Source organism: Hemitrygon akajei, chromosome 15 (assembly GCF_048418815.1).
Source record: "Hemitrygon akajei chromosome 15, sHemAka1.3, whole genome shotgun sequence".
Taxonomy (NCBI): domain Eukaryota; kingdom Metazoa; phylum Chordata; class Chondrichthyes; order Myliobatiformes; family Dasyatidae; genus Hemitrygon; species Hemitrygon akajei.
Genome location: NC_133138.1, coordinates 54,474,369 through 54,499,542, shown reverse-complemented (window position 1 = coordinate 54,499,542; position 25,174 = coordinate 54,474,369). Strand labels below are relative to the sequence as shown.

Below are 25,174 nucleotides of genomic sequence, written 5' to 3'. Positions count from 1 at the left end.
AACAATTTTCATGCATGATATGTTAAGTGTATTTTTATGTACTCTTTTCTACTTCTATTTACCCTATGTATTTTATAAATGTGGTTTAATTTTCTTTCATTTTATTAGCGTTCTATTTTTAATTATACCTCCTTAAGATATTTATTCAGAATCAGGTTTATTATCACCAGCCTGTGATATGAAATTTGTTAACTTAGTAATAGCAGTTCAATGCAATACATAATATATATAAAAATAAATAACTAAATCTTATTGTATACTTTATACATATATTGACTAGATTAAAATCATGCAAAAACAGAAATACTATATAATTTTTTAAAAGTGAGGTAGTGTCCAAGGGTTCAATGTCTGTTTAGGAATCAGATGGCAGAGGGGAAGTATCTGTTCCTGAAACACTGAGTATGTGCCTTCAGGCTTCAGTACCTCCTAAGTGATTGAACTAATGAGTAATCTTTGACCTTAACCTTAACCATTGACAGTTCTCTCTCTTTTTTGTTGTTTCATTGTTTATATTGAAACACAATATATTGGGTCAAGCTTAGTATTGACCTACAGGAAATAAAACCCTCACACTTACAAATATAAAGCAGTGCAGAGAAGTTAGCCTGATGCACATTTGCAAAAGTTCAAAGATGTTAGCCTATTATGCAATTGGCCCAGACAAGATTCACTTGTAAACTTCTGTCAGATAAGTCTTTGCACAGTGGTTTAGTTGGCTTCGGAGATTTTGAATACAATTTTCAAAAAATAATTTGAAGAAAACTAAGTTTTAAAAATCGAAGAGAATTTTAAACAGTTAAAATATATTCAAGAGCATTAAAATTTAAAAAAAACATGAAAAACATCTAAATAAAGCAAGAGATTAAAAAAAAACCAATACTAACTTACTGCTGATCTTTTGGAACTGACGGACAAGATCTCTTTGTGCTAAGCCAAAACTGTCACACGTTGTTTAAGCAGTTTCTCCACCATGAGAACTGTGAAAACCTCTGCACTTCATGCTCCCTTGCTGATCTCCATGGGAAGTTCACATCTGGACACAATTGCAAAACACCTGACTGGAATGGGGAGACGTCACCTTTGTTACATGGAGTAATCTTGGCTGTTATAAAGATGAGCATTAATGTTTTCTGGCAGTGTCTTGACTGTTATGGTTGATGTTTTCTTCAAATAACTTTATCTACTTGCTCCATTTCCCTAAATTAGTTTCCATGTGGATTGTATTCATGACCACATGCAGTTAGAAGCAATGTTCCCTCTGTCATAGTCAGTGTGCGCAAAAATCATATGTTTGCAAATTTTTTTTCCTGTGACATAAGTATGTGCACACTGAATGCACACATGGCACAGTTTATGTGGGTTTACAAAATATTTGACATAAAACTGCACTGAATAACAACAAAATAACATACATATTTAAGTCACTCAGTTATTTTTTCTCTCTCCTGTCTTTGACATTTACCCATTCTTATCTAGACTAATAGAACTCCCATCTAATTGATAGCTTTTGATTCTCATTAACATATCTAAATGACATTCACCTAAACGGTTTCTCAGCTTGTTTTTGAGTTGATTCATTAGACTAAAACCTCACTCACAGTCCGCACTAGACGCAAGAAAGGTTCCCCCAATGTCCATCAACTGTGCAAGATCAACATTACTGACGCTCCATCAAACGTAAACATCATCATTTTATGGAGGTCAAGTTCTTCTCTTCATAAAACTGCTTTATCGCTGAAACAATAGAAGAAGCAGCGCACGCCTGCAGCTGGACTATTCCACCAAAAAACGTTTTATGAGCAGTACAATATTTAGATCTGAATTTGAAGTACAGAATGAGACATTTGTTGACAGATATGTCTATGGTTTCATCACCTTCTAACGTTTGAAAATCTGCTAATGCTACTTCTTCAAACATGTTTTTCTGAACAATATAGTTTGATATTCTCCAGAAATTTGAATGCATAATTTTTGCTTCACCAGCTGTCTGGGAGCTGAACATACTTTTCCATATGTTCATTAATGTGTTGAACTCAATGTAAAGAGTTATTCATTTTAACAGCTAACAACACACTGTCGATAAGAACTTTGCTCTCCTCTGGGTTTGATCGTTTTTGCTCTTGCTCATCTGGACTCAACCGTAACATGCATAGCACTCCTGTAACGGGTATTGATGGGTTCTATTGCCTGAGCTTTTGTACACCATCCAAATGTGATTTACTTGCCAAATGGTGCTTCAAAAAGTCAAGTTTCCAAATATCATCCCATTTCTTTCCACTAGCAAATTCTCCAGCAACTTTCACATCACGACAATACATCAGATAACTCCATTTTTGGAATCATTCATAAATATTTCTCATAGCTGTAGGTTCATGACCTCATGAGCTTTCAGTGTAGCACTTTCTGCTAATTTGTTAAGCCATTCAACTTTAACAAATTTGCAGTTCTTTTGCGCTTCACGCCCTTCGTTTCTTTTGAATTTGACATAGCAAATCAATATTGTTTTCAATAAAAACTTAGTAAGCTATCTACAGGATTTGAAACAGATCTTTGTAAACTTTTTAATATGAACACTGTCCACCAAAGATGGCTGCCGCCGTGATGCAGCTGTACAAACCGGAAAGGTGAGGTGACGTAAATTAGTGACGTGCATTGTGCTATTTGAAAAACTGATTAACTAGTTAACAGAAACATTTAGCTAAAAGATTATTTTCAATAAGTATAATTATTAATTACTACATTATTTTAGGTAACTAACCTTTTGTGCGCACATTAGTTTCCTTTGTGTGCTGGTTGAAAAACGTACATGCGCACAGATTAGCGGGAACATAGGTCAGAAGTGTCAAACAAGTGATCCATCTTAGGTTATTGTTGAGATTGCCGTAAGTCAGAATCCTGGCAATTTGATTTCTTACACATGACGCTGAGAAATATTTATGTGACCAGTAGCAACCCAGCAGTTGTAATGAAGACTAGTGAGCCACGATAAGCTAAGTTACTAGCCAATGTGCTCCAAAACTGTTGAAACATTGGTATGTCAACTGCACCATGCTCATTAATATGAGATTTCTGGAGCAGGTTAGAATTCATTCTCTGGGGAGTGATTTGATTCTGACTCTGCAAAGGCTTTCTATTATTCACAAGGCACAGATCAAGCAAATGATAGAATACTTGCCCCTCATCTCGATGAGTGCAGCTCCAACAACTCTCAAGAAATTTTAAGCCATCTAGTTCACCTGATTAGTATCCCATCCACTACTCTAAATACTCATTCCTGCAACCATTGCATAATGACTGCCTTGTGTACCATTCTCGAAATGTACTGCTGTTACACAGCATGACTCTCCTGACAGTGCCTAAAAAACTGGCAATTTTTATCACCAAAAAGAACAATTAGCACTAGGAAAGAGCACCAGCAACAGATTTCCCCTTTCAGTTCAACACAGCTCTGCCTGTGGAATATATCACCAAGCATTCCTTCATTGTTATTGTGTAAAAGTGCTCAAGCTCCCTCACTAAATTCACTGTTTGAGTACCTTTGTGAGGAGAACTGCAGTGGTTCAAAATGACCTTTCAGCACCACCTTTTCAAGAACAGTTAGGGATGGACAATGAATGCTGGAATGCTGGCCTTACCAGCTCAGCAAAGAAACTGGAAAATGAATAAATGAGAAAGAAAAATCTGATTTTGAAACAGGTCATGAATGACTGTTAGAAACTGATGCTTAGAAATTCTATGCCTTGTGAGAATGAGTGCTCCATAGTGGACCCTCAGCAGTTAATTGCTGCCCCTGTCTGTACTTGAACTACTATGATATTAATGTGCCAACCTCAATGCTTTGTCTGCCCAAATGGTCTATTCTATTATATATGATGTACAGAAGCAAAATGTGTTCACAAATGGTACACTTTGTGATCTTCTGCAGGCAATTACTCCTATCTCTATTGCCTCTGATTATGGAATTTGAAAGTGGCTTTCACGTAAGCAAAGAGTGTGGATGGGAACATGCACTATGTTCCACCAACAGCCAACGTGATAGCAATTGTCAGAGGTAGATATGTGAAACAGGAATGTTGGTGCTTGAATGGATCTGCAGGAACCAAGGGCAAAGAAAGCTGCAGATGCTACCTTTTTATGAAATCCTGTAAGGTCAGGATAAATTGCTTCCTCTCCAGTTCTAGGGAGTAGAAGATGCATTCTGCATGATATTTTTTTAACATGGGATAGCATCATATATCAGCTACTACTTAAGCTTCACAAAGCAAGACCTTGGTTCATTGATAAGGAGGTGCAAGGTGATTGGATTTATACAAGGCAAGAACAACCATGCTGGGGTGGGGTGGGGAGAGAAACCTTCACTGTTAGACTCCCCAGATGTGTTCCAGATATGATTTGGGGATTTTAACTAATGTGCTAAAGGGCTTCTCCCTATCTATCTGTCCCTTCTGTCAGTGTCTGCATTGTTCACATATGACTTACTTGTAGCAGAAAATCATGGTAGATGCATTAATCATGAGTGCCAGTTAAAGTCATGAACTCTCTCTGGTAATTTTTATGTGAGGGTGACGAGTATAGTGACTGAATTTAATGAAGTTTATCTGGTATACCCAGGGTGCTCAGGCTTGTTTGGAAATCAAATTTTAAATGAACTTAATTTTCTTGTCATATAAAGCTGTTGCATTCTGCAATAAGATTTCCAGCCCTCATCTTTTCAATATAATTTACCGTAAGTTAAAGTGATATTATTTTTATTTTGTCATAAATATAGATTAATCATGAAACACAATCTGTTGGAAATTAATTCACAGTTGTACATTTTAGATGTGTGATATAGTAACACATGTTCTTTGGACTATGCTTCTGAAACCATGTTCTATTAAAATATATTGAACGAAATTTCAAAAGTTATTTTCAACATATGAAGATTACCAGTGGATATATAGTGGATTTAATAGTGGGTCATTTTTGATTTATTAAGGCAGGTGTGCTGTTGGGAAGGGTTGAAACTAACTTGGCAGGGAGATGAGAAGTAGAGTGATAGGGCTGAGGATGTTGCATTTGGCATACAGGTCGAAGCATTCTGCAATGAGACTGTGAGGAATGACAGGCAAATGATAGGGCAAAATTGCAGTTAGAGGGGGCAAATTTAAGATATGCTAGCCAATAATATCAAAGAGGATACCAAAGATCTTTCAAGAATCTCTAGAATCAGGAAACGTTCAGGAGGACTAGAAAATTACAAATGTCACTCCAGTCGTTAAGAAGGGAGGGAGGCAGAAGAAAGGAAATTATAGGCCAGTTAATCTTATTTTAGTGGATGGGAAGATTTTGGAGACCATTATAAAGGATGTTGTACTTGGAGGTGCATGATAAAATAGGCCAAAATTGACATGGTTTCCTTAAAGGGAAATCTTGCCTGACAAATCTGTTGGAATCCTTTGAGGAAATAACAGGCAGAATAGACAAAGGAGAGTTGGTGGATGTTGTTTACTTGGATTTTAAGAAGAACTTCGACAGAAGACCTCATTCACATAAGGCTGCTTAGCAAGTTAAGAAACCATGGTATTACAGGAAAAATATTAGCATGAGCAGAAGATTAGCTGACTAGCAGGAGCACTGAGTTGGAAAAAATGGGGCCTATTATAGTTGGCTGACAGTGATTAGTCATGTGCACCAGGGGTTAGTGTTGGGACCGCTTCTTTTCACGTTACATATCAATGATTTAGATTATGGAATTGATAGTTTTGTTTGTGGATATTACAAAGATAGGTGGTGGAGCAGGTAGTGTTAAGGAAGGAGGGAGTCTGCGGAAGGACATAAAAGGTCGTTGGGTGACAGTCTGAGGGGGGAAAGCGAAGGAGTCCAGAGCAGGTAGTCCAGAGCACCCCTGTAGCCATTCCCCTGAATAATAAGTTTACCGTCCTGGATGCTGTTGGTGAGGTCGACCGACCAGGTGTGAGCCACAGTGGAAGGGCCTCTAGCACTGAGTCTGACCCTGTGGTGCAGAAGGATGGGACGGAGAAGAGGAGAGCTGTCATCATTGGAGACTCTATAGTCAGGGGAGCAGACAGGAGATTTTGTGGATGTGAGAAGGAAACCCGTATGGTTTGTTGCCTCCCGGGTGCCAGGGTCCAGGATGTCTCTGACCGGGTGCATGACATCCTGGTACCAGAGGGAAAGCAACCAGAAGTCGTGATACATGTTGGGACCAACAACATAGGCAGGAAGAGGGATGAGGTCCTGAAGTTTGAGTTTCGGGAACTAGGCAGAAGGCTGAAGAACAGGACCTCAAGGGTGGCGTTCTCAGGATTGCTGCCAGTACTATGTGATAGTGATGGTAAGAATTGGAGGAAATGGCAGTTGAATGCGTGGCTGAGGAGTTGGTGCAGGGGGCAGGGTTTTAGATTTATGGACCATTGGGATCTCTTCTGGGGAAGGTGGGACCTGTACAGATTGGATGGGTTGCACCTGAACTCGAGGGGGAGCAATATCATTGCTGGTAGGTTTGCTAGCATGGTTTGGGAGGGTTTAAACTAATTTGCAAGGGGGATGGGACCCAGAGCGATAGAGCAGTGAAAGAAGTGCATGGAGTAAAGCCAGATCTAACATATAGAGAGGCTTTGAGGAAAGAGCAGCAGAATAAAGGGTATAAAGGTAGTAAGGTAGAAGGGCTAAAGTGTGTGTACTTCAATGCAAGAAGCATCAGGAACAAAGGTGATGAACTGAGAGCTTGGATACATACATGGAATTATGATGTAGTGGCCATTACGGAGACTTGGCTGGCACCAGGGCAGGAATGGATTCTCAATATTCCTGGATTTCAGTGCTTTGAAAGGGACAGAGAGGGGGGGAAATGGGAGGAGGGGTGGCATTACTGGTCAGGGATACTATTACAGCTGCAGAAAGGGTGGGTAAAGTAGCAGGATCCTCTTTTGAGTCAGTATGGGTGGAAGACAGGAACAGGAAGGGAGCAGTTACTCTACTGGGGGTATTCTATAGGCCCCCTGGTAGCAGCAGAGATACCGAGGAGCAGATTGGGAGGCAGATTTTGGAAAGATGCAAATATAACAGGGTTGTTATCATGGGTGACTTTAAGTTCCCTAATATTGATTGCACTTGATTAGTTCCAAGGGTTTAGATGGGGCAGAATTTGTTAAGTGTGTCCAGGATGGATTCCTGTCACAGTATGTTGACAGGCCGACTAGGGGGAATGCCATACTAGATCTAGTATTAGGTAACGAACTGGGTCAGGTCACAGATCTCTCAATGGGTGAGCATCTGCAGGACAGTGACCACCGCTCCCTGACCTTTAGCATTATCATGGAAAAGGATAGAATCAGAGAGGACAGGAAAATTTTTAATTGGGGAAGGGCAAATTATGAGGCTATAAGGCTAGAACTTGCGGGTGTGAATTGGGATGATGTTTTTGCAGGGAAATGTACTATGGACATGTGGTCGATGTTTAGGGATATCTTGCAGGATGTTAGGGATAAATTTGTCCCGGTGAGGAAGATAAAGAATGGTAGGGTGAGGGAACCATGGGTGACAAGTGAAGTGGAAAATCTAGTCAGATGGAAGAAGGCAGCATACATGAGGTTTAGAAAGCAAGGATCAGATGGGTCTATTGAGGAATATAGGGTAGTAAGAAAGCTTAAGAAGGGGCTGAGAAGAGCAAGAAGGGGGCATGAGAAGGCCTTGGTGAGTAGGGTAAAGGAAAACCCCAAGGCATTCTTCAATTATGTGAAGAACAAAAGGATGACAGGAGTGAAGGTAGGACCAATTAGAGATGCAAGTGGGAAGATGTTCCTGGAGGCTGTGGAAGTGATCGAGGTCCTCAATGAATACTTCTCTTCGGTATTCACCACTGAGAGGTGAACTTCATGACAGTGAGGACAATATGAGTGAGGTAAATGTTCTGGAGCATGTTAATATTAAGGGAGAGGAGGTGTTGGTGTTGTTAAAATACATTAGGACAGATAAGTCCCCGGGGCCTGATGGAATATACCCCAGGCTGCTCCATGAGGCACGGGAAGAGATTGCTGAGCCTCTGGCTAGGATCTTTATGTCCTCGTTGTCCACAGGAATGGTACTGGAAGATTGGAGGGAGGCGAATGTTGTCCCCTTGTTCAAAAAAGGTAGTAGGGATAGTCCGGGTAATTATAGACCAGTGAGCCTTACGTCTGTGGGGGAAAGCTGTTGGAAAGATTCTTAGAGATAGGATCCATGGGCATTTAGAGAATCATGGTTTGATCAGGGACAGTCAGCATGGCTTTGTGATGGGCAAATCATATCTAACAAGCCTGATAGAGTTCTCTGAGGAGGTGACCAGGCATATGGATGAGGGTAGTGCAGTGGATGTGATCTACATGGATTTCAGTAAGGTATTTGACAAGGTTCCACATGGTAGGCTTATTCAGAAAGTCAGAAGGCATGGGATCCAGGGAAGTTTGGCCAGGTGGATTCAGAATTGGCTTGCCTGCAGAAGGCAGAGGGTCATGGTGGAGAGAGTACATTCAGATTGGAGGGTTGTGACTAGTGGTGTCCCACAAGGATCTGTTCTGGGACCTCTACTTTTTGTGATTTTTATTAACAACCTGGCTGTGGGGGTAGAAGGGTGGGTTGGCAAGTTTGCAGATGACACAAAGGTTGGTGGTGTTGTAGATAGTGTAGAGGATTGTCGAAGATTGCAGAGAGACATTGATAGGATGCAGAAGTGGGCTGAGAAGTGGCAGATGGAGTTCAACCTGGAGAAGAGTGAGGTGGTACACTTTGGAAGGACAAACTTCAAGGCAGAGTACAAAGTAAATGGCAGGATACTTGGTAGTGTGGAGGAGCAGAAGGATCTGGGGGTACATGTCCACAGATCCCTGAAAGTTGTCTCACAGGTAGATAGGGTAGTTAAGAAAGCTTATGGGGTGTTAGCTTTCATAAGTCGAGGGATAGAGTTTAAGAGTTGCGATGTAATGATGCAGCTGTATAAAACTCTAGTTAGATCACACTTGGAGTACTGTGTCCAGTTCTGGTCGCCTCAGTGGACGCCTCAGGAAGGATGTGGAAGCATTGGAAAGGGTACAGCGATTTACCAGGATGCTGCCTGGTTTAGAGAGTATGGATTATGATCAGAGATTAAGGGAGCTAGGGCTTTACTCTTTGGAGAGAAGGAGGATGAGAGGAGACATGATAGAGGTGTACAAGATATTAAGAGGAATAGACAGAGTGGACAGCCAGCACCTCTTCCCCAGGGCACCATTGCTCAGTGCAAGAGGACATGGCTTTAAGGTAAGGGGAGGAAAGTTCAAGGGGGATATTAGAGGGAAGTTTTTCACTCAGAGAGTGGTTGGTGCGTGGAATGCACTGCCTGAGTCAGTGATGGAGGCAGATACACTAGTGAAATTTAAGAGACTACTAGACAGGTATATGGAGGAATTTAAGGTGGGGGGTTATATGGGAGGCAGGGTTTGAGGGTCAGCACAACATTGTGGGCCGAAGGGCCTGTAATATGCTGTACTATTCTATGTTCTATGTTAAACAGATAGGGAGCATGGACAAAGTGGCAGAAGGAATATTGTGTTGAGAAGTGTATGGTTATGCACTTTGGTAGAAGGAATAAAAGCATCAGAATATTTTGTAAATGGGGAGAAAATTCAAATATGCAGGATTCCTTAAAGGTTAACTTGTAAGATGATTCAAATTCAATGTTTGCATTCATTTCAAGAGGACTAGAATATAAAAGCAAGTATGCACCATTGAGACTTTATAAGGCATTGGTCAGACCACACTTAAAGTATTGTGAGCAGTTTTGGGCCAGTTATCTAAGAAAATATATGCTGGCATTGGAGAGGATCCATAGGACTTTCATGAGAATGATTCCAGGAAAGAAAGGGTTAACATATGAGGAGCATTTGATGATTCTGGGCTTGTGCTCCCTGACGTTTAGAAGTATGAGGGAGATCTCGTTGAAACCTATTGAATATTGAAATGCTTAGACAGAGTAGATGTGGAGACAATGTTTCCTATAGTGTGTGAGTCTAAAACTAGAGGGCACAGTCTCAGAATAGTGGGATGCCTATTCAGAACAAAAATGAAGAGGAATTTCTTTAGCCAGAGGGTGATGAATCTGTGGAATGCATTGCCATGAATGTAGTGAAGGCCAAATTATCAAGTATATTTAAAGCAGATGTTGATTGATTCTTGGTAAGTCAGGGAGGCAGAAGAATGCTGTTGAGAGGGATAATAAGTTAGCCATGATGAATTGAGGAAGCAGACTAGATGGGCCATGTGGCCTTATTCTGCTCCTATGTCTTATGGTTTTTTAGTCAATTTTCCACATTACTAGTTTTGAGAACTTTGCACCACCATAGCCATTATAGTTGAAGATAAGGCACCAGAAATTCAATTGCACAGATTATATTTTGATTCTGTATTCCTAAAATACTCTTGCATTTGTCTATTTGTATTTCACAATTGCCCTATGGCCATCTGTGCACATGTGAGTGATCAGAGGCTTTTACAAACAGTTTGAAAAGATGAAATAATGACTGAAAAGTTTAACTTGAAACACATTTAAATGATATAAATTAATTAAGAACATTAACAATTGGCTGCAATATTCCTACCTTTTCCACCAGATTGGTTGAGAACTGCCGTTGGGGTCAGTATGCTCCTGATTTCCTCCTTTGTGTTTTGCAGTGCGGTTCCCAGAACACATTTAAGTGTGTTACTAAATAAATTTATAATTATTTTTAATTATTTAATACTGCTTAAACTGTTCTAAATGTGTCTGTTTAAATCAATGGAGCATGTAAAATTCTTACAGAGCTTGTCAGGCCAGATGCAGAGTTGATGTTTCTTCTACGATGTCTAGAACGAAGGGCCATACTCTCAAAATAAGGACTCCATGTTTCAGGACAGACATGAGGAGAAATGCCTTCACCCAGGGAATATTGAATCTTTGGAATCTGGATGTTTGGTTATGAGGTACATTCAAATAAAGATGGACAGATTTTTGGTGGTCAATTAATTAATGGGTATAGAGCTAGTGCAAAAAAGTGGCACTGTGGTAAGTGATCAGTTATGATTACATACAATGATGAGAATTTACAAGGAGTCCACTTCTGCCTCTGTTTGGCGCTCAAGGACTTCCTTGCCTTGCAAGATGTCCGCAGCAATGAAGTCTTCAGCTTGATTGGATCTGCAGAGCTGGAAGAGGTTAGCAGTGCAGTAGCAGATGAGTGTTACCCTCAAGCACAATGCTAAACACGAGAAATTCTGCAGGAGCTGGAAATCCAAAGCAATGCATACAAATGCTAGAGGAACTTAGCAGGTCAGGCAACATCTATGGAAAGTTAGGGGGAAGATGCCAGAATAAAAAAGTGGGGGAAGGGGAAGGAGGCTTGCTAAGAAGGTGGGAGGTGGATAGGAAAGGTAAAGGGCTATAGAGGAAGGAATCTGATAGGAGATGAGAGTAGACAATAGGAGAAAGGGAAAGAGAAGGGGGCCCAGCAAGAGGTGGTAGGCAGTTGAGAAAAGGTAAGAGGCCACAGTGTGGAATAGAAGAAGATGGGAGGGGGAGGGATTTTCTTTTACCAGAATGAGAAATAGATATTTATACCATCAGGTTGGTGGCTACCCAGATGAAATATAAGGTGTTGCTCCTGCACCCTGAGGGTGGCCTCATTGGGGCCAAGAGAAGGCCATAGACTGACATGTCGGAATAGTAATGGGAATCGGAATTAAAATGTTTGGTCACCGGGAAGTTCCGCTTTTGGTGATTGGAGTGGAGGTTCTCAATGAAGTGGTCCCCCAATTTATAACAAGACTCAACAATGTAGAGGAGGCCACACTGGGTGCAATGGACACAGTAAATTGAGGACCTCTTTGTTGAGCACCTCCACTACATCAGCTCCATCTACCAAAAGTGCAACTTCCCTTTACCTCTGTTAACCAACTGGCTTCACCTATCACCTTCTAGCTATCCTCCTACCCCTCCCCCCACCTTTTTATTCTGGCTTCTTCCTCCTTCCTTTCCAGTCCTAAAGAAGGGTCTCAGCCTGAAACATCAACTGTTAATTCATTTCTATAGATGCTACCTGACCTGCTGATTTCCTCCAGCGTTTTATATAAGCACAATGTTAATTCAATAAAGGCCAAAAAAAACACGTCTACCATACTGAATCATACCTCGATGACCCTATTCAAATAATTATGACTGTACAACACAGTCTGCCACTTTTTCCTAACCAAGTTCAGACTTAGAATCAGATTTATTATCGCTGACATATATAATAAATCCTGTTGTTTTGTGAATAATAATATGGGTTAGTGGGCATTTGGAAATCATCTGACAGAGGGGGAGAAGCTGTTCTTGAAACATTGAGTTCTCATTCTTTTGGACCCTGTACCCCCTCCATGATGGCAGTACAATAAAGAGAACAGTGATGCTCCTTAATGCTGGATGCTGACTTCTTGAGGCAACACCTCTTGAAGAAGTCCTCAGTGAGAGGAGAGTGTTTTACCTGTGATGGAACTGGCCGAATCTGCAGTCTCTTGCAATCCTCTGCACTGGAAGTGATTTGATGAACTGATGTTTTAATGATAGAACGTAAAGATGATTTAATTGAAGTTTTCTGATTCTGAAAGGAATTAATAAAGTTAATCCTGAAAATTATTCACAATGGTGAAAGATTGAAACATAAAGGGGTAAAGGTGAAAATTTAGGGAAGTGGATTACTTTTAATAGGCATATAGTTATTAGCTGGATGACAGAAAGGACAGTTTAGCACTATGCAGGTAATTTTTTTTGAGATTTTATTTTTCAGTAGCAAGTTTGTTTACCAGAAGTGTATACTTGAACTATATGTTCAAATGATATACTAACCATTCATTTGCAAGATATGTGATATTAATGGCATGTTGAAAAAAACACAAGTTGAGCCAGTGAAAGTTAGCTATCTAAAACCCTTTATTATAGTGCTAATAGTTTTGGCACAATATGTCCCCAAGTCAACAGAGTAAATCTTGAATGGTTCCTCCTGTTGGCAGTATGAAATTGATGGTGGAGTTTATTGAAAAAAATGTTGTATTTCTCTGGGTATTGGTGAAAGCAATGGTAATATGATAGACCCAGATGAGATATGGAATTTAAAATCTATTCTTTCTGGATGTTTTTTCCTGATTCAATGGTACCTGCTGGTGACCAGCTGGGAATAATTGGATGGTTATTGAAATACAACAGGAGGATTGTTTACAACCTCCCATTGTCAAATTAGATTTTTTTTTTTTGATGTCACAAATCTTAGTGAGCTCGTTGCTGAAATAGGCGGACGGGTTTACAGGGAATACTCCATCAGAATCTGAGAAGTTGAATCATCGAACAAAAAATGAAAGTGTAGTAGACCATATGACCATAAGGTATAGGAGCAGAATTAAGCCATTTGACCCATTGAGCCTGCTCTGCCATTTCATCTTGGCTGATCCATTTCCTACTCCTGCATTCTCCCCATACCCCTTCATGTCCTTAGCAAACAAGAATCTATCAACTTCTGCCTTAAATATACCCAGTGACTTGGCCTACACAGCTGCCTGTGGCATTGAATTCTACAGATTCACTACTCTCTGGCCAAAGAAACTCCTCTTCATCTCTGTGCTAAATTGACATCCTTCTGTTCTGAGGCCGTGTCCTCTGGTCTTAGACTATCCCACCATAGAAAACATCCTCTCCACATCCACACTATTAAGGTCTTTCAACATTCCATAGGTTTTAATGAGATCCTCCTTAATTCTTCTGAATTCCAGTGAGTACAGTCCCAGAGCCATCAGATACTCCTCATATGAGAAGCCATTTCAATCCTGGAATCATTTTCGTGAACATCCTTTGAACCCTCTCCAATATCAGCAATGTCTTAGATAAGGGGCCAAAAACTGCTCACAATACTCCAAATGAGGCTTCACCAGTGCCTTATAAAGCCTTCACATTAAATCCTTGCTATTATATTTCACTCCTCATGAAATTAATGCTGACATTGCATTTTTGTTCCTCACCACTGATTCAACCTGCAATTTAATCTTTACATTCACATGTCCCTTTGCAGCTCAGATTCTTGAATTTTCTCTCCATTTAGAGGATTTTTATTTCTTCTACCAAAGTACATGACCAGACACTTTTCAACACTGTATTCCACCTACCACTTATTTTCTCATTCTCTTATTCTACTTTAAGGTCTTCTGTAGCCTAACTCCTTCCTCAACACTACGTACCACTTCTGCTATCTTTGTATCGTCTGCAAATTTGGCCACAGAGCCATAAATTCCTTTATCCAAATCACTGACATATAATGTAAAAAGAAGTGATCCAAACACAGAGCCCTGAGGAATACTACTAGACACCAACAGCCAACCCAAAAAGGCTCTCTTTATTTCCACTCTTTGCCTCCTGCCAGTCAGACAATGCTCTATCCGCGCTAATATCTTTCCTGTGATACCATGGGCTCTTAACTTGTTAAGCAGCCTCAAGTGCAACCTTGTCAAAGGCCTTCTGAAAATTCAGTACGGTACACAACATCTACTGATTCTCCATTGCCTATCCTGCTTGTAATTTCCTTAAAGAATTCCAACAGGTTTGTGAGGCAAGATTTTCCCTTAGGGAAACCATGCTGACTTTGGCCTATTTTATCAGGTGCCTCCAGTACCTTAAGATCACATCCTTAACAATTGACTCCAATATCTTCCAAACCACTGAGGTCTGACTAACTGGCATATAATTTATTTTCCTCTGCCTCTCTCCTTTTTGAAGAGTGGAGTGACATTTGCAATTTTACTGTCCTGTGGAACCTTGCCAGAATCCATTGATTCTTGAAAGATCATTACCTATGCCTCCAGTCTCTTCAGCTATGTCTTTCAGAACACTGGTGTATAACATCTGTTCCAGGTGACTTCAAACCTTTTGGTTTCCAAAGTAACTTCTCCAACTTCACTCACTTCTGCCCCCTGATACACTCATGCTCCCAACATATTGCTAGTGTCTTCCAGAGTGAAGAATGTTGTAAATACTTATGCAGTTTGCCCCCATTTCCTAGTTCCCCATTGCTACTTCACCAGCAGCATTTTGCAGTGGTCCAATATCGACTTTTGCCTCTCTTTTACACTTTACATATCTGATGAAACTTTTGGTATCCTCTTTAATGTTATTGGTTAGCTTACCTTTGTATTCTATCTTTTCCTTCTTTGTGTCTTTTTAGCTGCCATATGTTGGTATTTCAAAGCTTACGAATCCTCTAATTTCCCACTAATTTTTGCTCCATTATATGTTCTCTCTTTTGCTTTTATGTTGGCTTTGACTTCTATTGTCCGCCTAGGTAGCATCATCCTGCCTTTAGAACACTTCTTCTTCTTCGGGATGTATCTATCCTGTGCATTCTGAATTGCTCCCAGTAACTCCAGCTATTGCTACTCTGCCATCATCCCTGCTAGTGTTCCCTTCCAATCATTTTTGGCCAGCTCCTCTCTCTTGCTTCAGTAATTCCCTTTACTCCATTCTAATACTGGAGCATCTGACTTCAGCTTCCCCTCAAATTGTAGGTGAATGCTATCATATTGTGATCGCTGCTCCTAAGCATTCCTTTCCCTTAAGCTCTCTAATCAATTCCTGTTCATTGCACAACTCTCAATCCAGAATAGCTGATGCCCTCATAGGGTGCACCATGAACTGCTCTAAAAAGCCATTTCATAAGCATTCTACAAACTCCCTCCTTGGGATCCACCACCAAATTAATTTTCTAATCTACCTTTATAGTTTCTTAGCTCAACACACAATGATTCTACACCTTCCAATCCTATGTCACTTCTTCTTAATGATTTGATTTCATTTTTTTTACCAACAGAGCTACACCATCCCTTTTGCCTACCTGCCTGTACTTATCATACAATGTGTATCCTTGGACATTCAGCTCCCAGCTATCATCTTCTTTCAGTCATGCCAATCTGTAATGTGATGCAAGTTCATCTACCCTATTTCATATAATATATGCATTCAAATATACCACCTTGAAGGAATTGTCTGCCTCAAAGTCTTCTATGAGGGGAGTGTTAGCTTCTTTGATTCAATTATTTTATCACTGAGGGGATCCACGTCTGGATATTAAATCAAATCCCAAATAGAAGAAGATGTAAAAACATCATTTTACTCATGAATGGGACAAGACAAAGACCAGAATGGGAATATCCTGATTAAAAAGGTTACTGATATTTCAAGTAATCCCATAGCAAGTGAAGTTTGAAATGTGCCTAAAGTAGTGTTTTTGGCACTAGCCTTTGGTCTGACCTAATACCTTTGGTGTGATGGTCACCCTTGAAAGTTATTGGAACTTCCTATGGCGGGAACAATGACATTGTGTTATGCAATGAATATTGATGTCAGTACATGACATAAATGATCCAACTGTGCTGCTATGACATGATAAGCATCCTTCTCAAATCATGACCAAAGGAAATTTGAAACCTGCAAGTCATTCCAAATCTGGAGAAATGTCTAACGGTGCAAGCCGTGGTGGGAAATTCTTCCAAACATTGACATCCTCCAATTCCAAACTGCATGGGAAGAAAAGCCACACTTAACCTAATAATTACATTTCATGTCATAAAATTTCTCCAGTTTTCATACTTGTTACTTTTCTTTGTAAGCACCTGTAATGTTGCAATGCATTAATTGAAAAAAGTTGTGTCAAAACAATCACACTTTAAATTTTGCTTCGGCAACTTGTCATAATCTGCAGGATGGTGTGGTTTTGTAAGTATACATGGAATTTTGCAGGTGTTGCACTAAGTGTGATTGATGTCTCTATGAATCTTCATTATGATTCTTTGGTTTTCGTTGCACTGTTTTTAAAGTTTCTAATTAGTGATAAAGTGAGCATGTCTTTCCAATATGTGAAGCAGAACTGTGTTTAGCTTACAAGGTACATGAAAATGAATTTACTGTAGATATTGAAAGGGTGAATTTGTGTGATTTGTTTGGAATGTTTTCACTTTTTAACCAACAGTTAGATAGATAGATAGATAGATAGATAGATACTTTATTCATCCCCATGGGGAAATTCAACTTTTTTTTCCAATGCCCCATACACTTGTTGTATCAAAACTAATTACATACAATACTTAACTCAGTAAAAAATATGATATGCATCTAAATCACTATCTCAAAAAGCATTAATAATAGCTTTTAAAAAGTTCTTAAGTCCTGGCGGTTGAATTGTAAAACCTAATGGCATTGGGGAGTATTGACCTCTTCATCCTGTCTGAGGAGCATTGCATCGATAGTAACCTGTCGCTGAAACTGCTTCTCTGTCTCTGGATGGTGCTATGTAGAGGATGTTCAGAGTTTTCCATAATTGACCGTAGCCTACTCAGCGCCCTTCGCTCAGCTACCGATGTTAAACTCTCCAGTACTTTGCCCACGACAGAGCCCGCCTTCCTTACCAGCTTATTAAGACGTGAGGCGTCCCTCTTCTTAATGCTTCCTCCCCAACACGCCACCACAAAGAAGAGGGCGCTCTCCACAATTTGGCATTTATATTCCTCCCTTTCAGCTAGATCAGTTTCCTTCTGTTGTGTAATCAATAAAATGAGACTCATGCACCACGTGAATATAGCACTAACATTCTCAGAGTTCCTCCCGGGATTCACGACATCCACATCAAATGGGTTATTCTGTTCGTTGTTCAAGGAACTTTTACAAAGATGTTGCTGGGGCTTGAAGACCTGAGTTATAGGGAAAGGTTGAATTGGACAGGACTTTATTTCTGGACTGAAGAACATTTTCAGGAGCTTTGATTTGTCCAAAATTACAAGGGGTATAGATAGGGTAAATGCAAGCAGGCTGGGTGAGACTGGAACTAGTTTTGATGGGTTAAGGATGAAAAACTAATGATTTAAGTTGGAACTTCTTCACTCAAGAGTGTGGTGAGTGTGGGGAACAAGCTGCCAGCAGAAGTGGTGGGTGCAGTTATGATTTCAACATTTAAGAGAAATTTGGACAGGTGCATGGATGAGAGGTGTATGGAGGCCTATGCTCTGGATGCAGGTTGATGGGACTAGGTAGAATAATAGTTCAGCACAGACTAAAGAAGCCGAAAGGCCTGTTCTGTGCTGTGATGTTCAATGACTCTATGACTATGTTACTTCCCTAGATGCCTGCAGTAGATTCTCTAGTGATTACATGTACAATCAATATTTTTTCTAGGTTCTCCCAAGGCTGTGGTAGCACAGTTTTTTAATTGTTTCCCTGCAGAGGCTGAACTCTATTCCAATGGGCATTGCTGAGATAGTAGTGCCATCCAACAGCTCTGGCAATTTTCCTGTGCTTCTGTACATCATGTTCTGCCAAGAGTCAGCACTTTCTGACTCTTTAAATTGCACTTTCTGTAGGCTCTTATTTTGTAGTTCTATTTCATAGAATGTAATTAGCTATTCACATCCAAATACATGAAGTTTAAAATGTTGCATGTTGTATGAAATAGCTCTGGAGGTAATGAACAGCTGGCAAATCACAATGAATGGCCGTCTCTGTAATACTTCAAACTGTAACGAAGACTACATCCATAAGAATGCATTGCTTTCAGGTTTTGTATGAAGAATGCATTCTCTGAAGTGCTTTTCAAACATTCAGCCTTATTGAATTAATACATTGCAACATGACATCACATCATGACTTTGATTCAAAAACTTTCAGAAGTATAAGAAAGTTTTCAGGTGTGTGCTATACTCAAAAAGATGATTGGAGGAAAATATTGGAGGGATGTGAAAAGTAGGTTTTTTATACCGAGTGATGGGTGCATGGAACACACTGCCAGTTTGGGTAGTAGAGGCAGTTACATTATGGACATTTAAGAGACTCTTAGATAGGCATACGAATGATAGAAGACTATGTAGGAGGAAAGGATTAGATTGATTTTAAAGCAGGTTAAAAAGTCAGCAAAACATTGTTGGCCAAAGGGTCTGCACTACACTGTCATGCTCTATGTTCAAAATTTCTGGATACAGTATTTTTAATTAATAATTAACCAGAATGACTATTAAATATTGTGGAGTGAGTCTATGCTCTTAGACAGAACCAACAGATGGTTGTGTTGTTTTAAAGATATTCTTTACAATATGGAGAATATTGACAGAGGAACTAAAACTCAGAGAAGCAAAATCATTGTTCACATTCTTGCAATTTATAGTTGTGCAGATATATTAATTATAAAGCTTAAGTACATCTTAAGAAATATTTTTTTAGCTTAATTGTACATGGAAACATGCCATTTACTTTTATTTTACTTATCTGTGAATATACAAAGTGCGAAAATTACTTTTTTGTTAACATGACTTATTTATAGATCATGGAGTTGGGCATATTTTCTGACTTGTCCACTTAGCCTGATGTACTTAATTGTTTTTCTGTCACTGGGCGATGTTCTACTATTTGGTTCTTCATCAATTGGTAATGCAAGATTTAAATCAGCAAGCTGAAACAGATATTCTTACTGATATTGGAAATTACCATTGTTTCTTTCAAAATTTTTCATAAATATGCAATATCCGAGAACTATATTGCACCAATTTCTATTGGTCATGAAATCACTACTACTGAAAAAGATGAGTAGCTTTCAGGATAGAACATCACCAGCTGAATGATTCCCTACAGGTCTGTTATAATTTCATCTCTAAGTTTACCACCTTACTTTCATATCCTCTGGATAATAGATCAAAACGAACTACCCAGATCTATCATAAAAGCACCGTTTTACAAAGAAGGCCCATCATAAAATTTTTGGAGAAAGTCAGATTGAGTAATAAATGTGGTCTTCCCAACTTATTTGAAATGTGTGGGCAAAGTCTTTGGCATATAAAGCTAATGAGACCATAAAACAGTGGAGCGGAATTAGGCCATTCAACCCATTGAGTCTGCTCCGCCATTTGATCATGGATGATCCATATCCATCTAAACAGCATTCTCCTGCCTCGTCCCCATTACCATTCATGCTGTGACTTATCAAGAATCTATCAACCTCTGCCTTTAATGCGCTCAATAACCTGGCCTCTACAGCTACCTGTGGTAGTGTAGCACAGAGTCACCATCCTCTGGCTAAAGAAATTCCCCCTCATCTCCATTCTAAATGGACATCTCTCTATTCTGAGGATATGCCCTCTAGTCCTAGACTCCCCCACTATAAGAAACATCTTCACCACATCAACTGTGCCTTGGCCATTCAACTTTCTTCTAAATTCGAGCAAACGCTCATCATATGATAAGCCTTTCAATCCCTGAAATATTTTTTATGAACCTCCTTTGAACCCTCCCCAATGTCAGCATATCATTCTCAGATAAGGGGCTCAAAACCGCTCAAAGTACCACAAGTGAGGCCTTGCCAGTGCCTTATATGACTCAGCATTACATCCTTGATTTTATATTCTAGTCCTCTCCAAATGAATGAACGCTAACATTGCATTTGACTTCTTCACTACTGACTCAAACTGCAAGTTAACCTTTAGGGAATCCTGAATTAGGACTCCCAAGTCTGTTTGCACTTTTGATTTTTGAATTTTCTCCTTATTTAGAAAATATTCTATGCTTTTATTCCTTTTACCAAAGTGCACCACTACACACTTCTTGATACTGTATTCCATCTGCCATTCCTTTGCCCATTCTCCTACTCTGTCCCTCTGCAGCTTCCCTACTTCCTCTGCACTACCTGCTCCTCCACATATCTTCATATTGGTCCAAAACATTGACATACAATGTAAAAAGAAGTGGTTGCAATACTGACCCCTGCAAAGGCTCCTTTTATTCCCACTCTTTGTCTCCTGTTAATTAGAAAGTGCCTTATCCATGCTGGTATCTTTCTTGCAATACCATGGTTTCTTATATTGCAAAGCAGCCTCGTGTATGGCACCTTGCCCAAACACCTTTTGAAAATCCGAGTATACTACATCCACTGTTTCTCCTTTGTCTATCCTGCTTGTTATTTCCTTTAGAGAAACCATGCTGACTTTGGCCATTTTATTGTATGTCTCCAAGTACCCCGAAACCTCATCGTCAACAATCAACGCCAATATTTTCCCATCCACTGAGGTCAGGCTAACTGGCTTATAATTTCCTTTGTTCTGCCTCCCTCCCTTCATGAACAGTAGAATGACTTCTGCAATTTTTCAGTCCTCCGGAACCATGCCAGAATCTAGTGATTCTTGAAAAATCATTACTAATGCCTTCAAAATTGCTTCAGTTACCTTGTTCAGAACTCTCTAGTGTAGTATAACTGATCCAGGTGACTTAACCACCTGCAGACCATTCAGCACACCAAGCACCTTCCCCATAGTAATGGCAACTTCACCCATTCCTGCCCCTGATACTGTCAAACTTCCAGCACTGGATGTCAAACAACACCCAATCCAGAATAGCTGATCTCTTAATGGGCTCAACCACAAGTTTCTCTACAAGGCAACTAACTCATAGGAATTCTTCAAATTTGGTCTCTTTTATTGTGTCTTCAACATTGAAGACTGATGCAAAATACTTATTCAGTTCATCCGTAATTTGCTTGTCCCACATTACTACCCCTCCAGTGTCATTTTCCAGCGGACTGGTATGTACTCCTTATTCTTTTCAACTCTTTTTATATCTGAAATATCTAATGGTATCCCCTTTGATATTATTGGTTAGCATACCTTCATACTTCAACTTTGTGCTCCTTACAGTTTTTTTTAGTTGCCATCTGTTGGTTTTTAAAAGCTTCCCAATTCTCTAACTTCACTCTGATTTTTGCTCTATTATATGCCCTTTCATTTGCTTCTTTGTTGGCTTTGACTTCTCTTGACAACCACAACTGTGCCATCCTGTCTTTAGATCCGTTCTTCTTCTTAGGGATGTATCCATCCTGCACCTTCTGAATTGCTCCCAGAAACTCACATTGGTGTTCTGCCATCATCCTTACTTGTGTCCCATTCCTATCAGTTTTGGCCAGGTCTTCTCTCATGCCTTTGTAATTCCCTCTACTCCACTGCAACACTGGTAAGTTTGACTTTAGCTTCTCCCTCAGGGTGAATTCTATCAAATGATGACCATTGTCTCCTAAGGGTTCCATTACCTTAAGCACCCTATTTAAATCCAGATCATTACACAACACCCAATCCAGAATAGCTGATCCCTTAATGGGCTCCACCACAAGTTGCTCTACAAGGCATCTCACAGGCATTCTACAAATTCTCTCTCAGGATCCAAAATCAGCACCAACTTGATTTTCCCAATCTACCTGCATTTTGAAATCCCCCATGACTATCATAGCATTGCTCTTTTTACATGATCTTTCTATCTCTCATTGTACTTAATAGTCCAAATGTTCAGAGGCCTGTATATAACACCCATCAGCGTCTTTTTAACCTTGTGGTTCTGTAACTCTACCCACAACGATTCTACATCTTTCGATTCTATGTTACCTCTGTCATTTGATTTCAACAGAGCCACACCAACCCCTCTGCCTACCCGCCTCTCCCTTCAATACAATATGTATGCTTGGACGTTAAGCATACTATGATCTTCTTTCCGCCATGACCCAGTGAAGTCCACAACATGATACCTGCAAGTCCCTAACCTTATTCCATATTCTACATACATTCAAATATCGCACTTCCAGTCCTGTTTTCATCACCTTTTTGATTTGTCCTCCTTTTACACTGCAAGTCATTCCACTGACTGTAATTTTGCCCTGTCATCTACTTATCCTTCCTCACAGTCTCACTACACACTGCCTCTGCTTGTACAGTATACCAAGTGCCCCATCACTCAGTTTTACATCCCTCTGCCAAATTAGCTTAAACTCTTCTGAATGGCTCTAAAAAGCAAGGATATTAGTCCCCCTTGGGTTCAGGTATAACTCTTCCCTTTAGTACAGGTCATACTTACCCCAGAAGAGATCCCAGTGATCCATGAATCTGAGCCCCTTCTCCCTGCACCAGTTCCTCAGCCACACATTCACCTGCCAATGCATCACTATTCTTATGGTCACTTATGCTCAATCCAGATTATGCAAAATCCAAATTTTGTAAATTTGTAATTTGTAATGTCCTGGATACTCTATGGTATAATCTCCAGGTATACTACCTGGAGATTCTGCTTTTCCGCTTTCTATCTAGCTCCCTAATTTCTCTCTTCAGGCCCTCCTCATGTCATCGGTGCCAAAAGGGACCAAGTATTCTAGCTGCTCACCCTCCCCCTTTATAATACTATCCAGGACATCCCTGACCCCAGCACCAGGTGCCTCTGTCGTGCGCACAGAATCTCATGTCTACTCCTCCAACTATGAATCCCCTATCACAATTGCAGTGCTCTTATTCCCACCTTCCTTTCTGAGCCACAGCATCACACTCAGTGCCAGAGACCCGACAGCTGCAGTTCCCTGCTGGTAGCTTGTCCCCTGCGTTCCTCCAACGGTATTATCCAAAGTGGTATACTTAATATTGAGGCAAGCACCCCACAGCAGATGTAAACTTAATTCAAAAGTCTCTTCTTGAAGGTGAGTGTGATAATTGCAGCCAAAAATATGGTTAGACTGTTATTGTGGCTTGTATGGTTCAAAGTAAGGAACATTGTGACTGATGCCTTCAAGCTTTGCTGATGAAATTGTTGTTACTTACAGGGCTTGTGGTACTACAGGTTAGAACTGATATTTCACGTCAGCAAGTAGAGAAGATGTTTGGTTTAGAAGAATATTGGTGCCAGTGTGTGGCATGGAGCACCTCAGGCACCACTAAAAGTCAAAAGGCTTTTGTCCGCATTGCATGTGAGTATCTAAACTTTCCCACGGGTGTAACTTGCATGTCAATATTTGTTAAGATTGCTAAAATTTGTAATTGCACTTTTGAAAAGTTCACTTGTTTGCCTTTTTGGCCATGATAGAAAGGTATTGAATAAATTATCAAAAAGCATCATCTCTATGGTAATAATGTTTACATTACTCGTCAGCCGAACTTCATCTTGATGGGGAGAAGCAAATTCTGAAGTAGCAAAGCACCAGAGTCTTATCTAATATTCAACACATTCTTTCTAGAAACATTATTGAAATGTTTTGGTTTTGGAGTTGGACGTTAGCTGACATAGGTCTAGATAACTTTTATAAATTTGTTTGTGAAGTACTTGAAATTTTCCAAGCATGCAATAAAGTACTATTTAAATGCAAATTGTGTTTTGATTTTTTTTAAGAAGCATTTTCAAAAGTGTGAAGTAAGTCAGTACAAATTTTATGGGAGATTTCATTTAAGGCCACTACAGTTCCTATGGCTATAAGTGAACTGAACGATTGTATTTCTCTTACCAAATTTGTTCTGCTTGTTAATCCATCCCAGTTCATTTCTGTCTATGTGCAATTTCCTGAGTATAAATCACTTTAGAACAAAGCAAACAGCTTATCTCTACAGAATCTGCAGATTTACTTGCCACAAGTATTAGTTTTAGTTTGCTCAAAAGTAGATATGGCCATATCCATGAAGGATTAATTGAAGAATCGGTTTGCTGAAACCTCCCAAGCTTCTTGCTGAGAAGTCCTATTTTTCTGGTTGACAGGTTCTTCCATTGTGCATAGAGTCATCATTTTTTTAAACAACTAAGATCAAGATAACTTCTTTTAAATGTCTAGATTAAAATTGCAACATTATAAACTTATTATTAAAGATACATCCCGTACTCTAATATTTTAGATCATAAAGTAAGATTTATATTATTTTCTAAACAGGCTTCAAGCATATATGTATTGACTAAATAGATTTAATTATGTTCGGTATACAATATATTTTACCTTTATGTTTTGAATAAATTTAACACATGTAAGAAAACATTATTCAAGATCTTGCATGCAAAATAATATTTGGACATTTCTTTCTACAGCTTTATTTTTTCATAAAATGTCCACCTTCATATTTCATCGAAAAATTGCATGCTAATCATATATTTTACAAATGCAATCTATTTGGCCTGTTGATTTTATTTGTCAATTGGAGCTTTCTACCGTATACATAGGGTCGTAGATCAATCCAGCACCTATACAGGCCCTTTTGTATTAATATGACCATCCTTGTCGTTCTGTGTGGAAAATGTTGCTGTGGAAGTTTTCTACTCTTGTGGGGTAATGTCTTTCCTGAGAAA

At 39.6% G+C, this 25,174-nt stretch overlaps 1 protein-coding gene across 5 annotated transcripts in view; it reads left to right on the top strand.

The window, feature by feature from the left end:
- The window catches only part of unc5a (unc-5 netrin receptor A), a 607,644-nt gene that overhangs the window by 376,950 nt on the left and 205,520 nt on the right, over positions 1-25,174 (top strand). For 4 of the 5 annotated variants that reach the window (XM_073067590.1, XM_073067588.1, XM_073067586.1 and 1 more), the window contains exon 3: positions 23,673-23,816. The exons of the other annotated variant lie outside the window; for it this stretch is intronic. In XM_073067590.1, the coding sequence (XP_072923691.1) occupies positions 23,673-23,816 (144 nt within the window). The remainder of the gene's footprint in view (positions 1-23,672; positions 23,817-25,174) is intronic. 5 annotated transcript variants of the gene reach the window in all.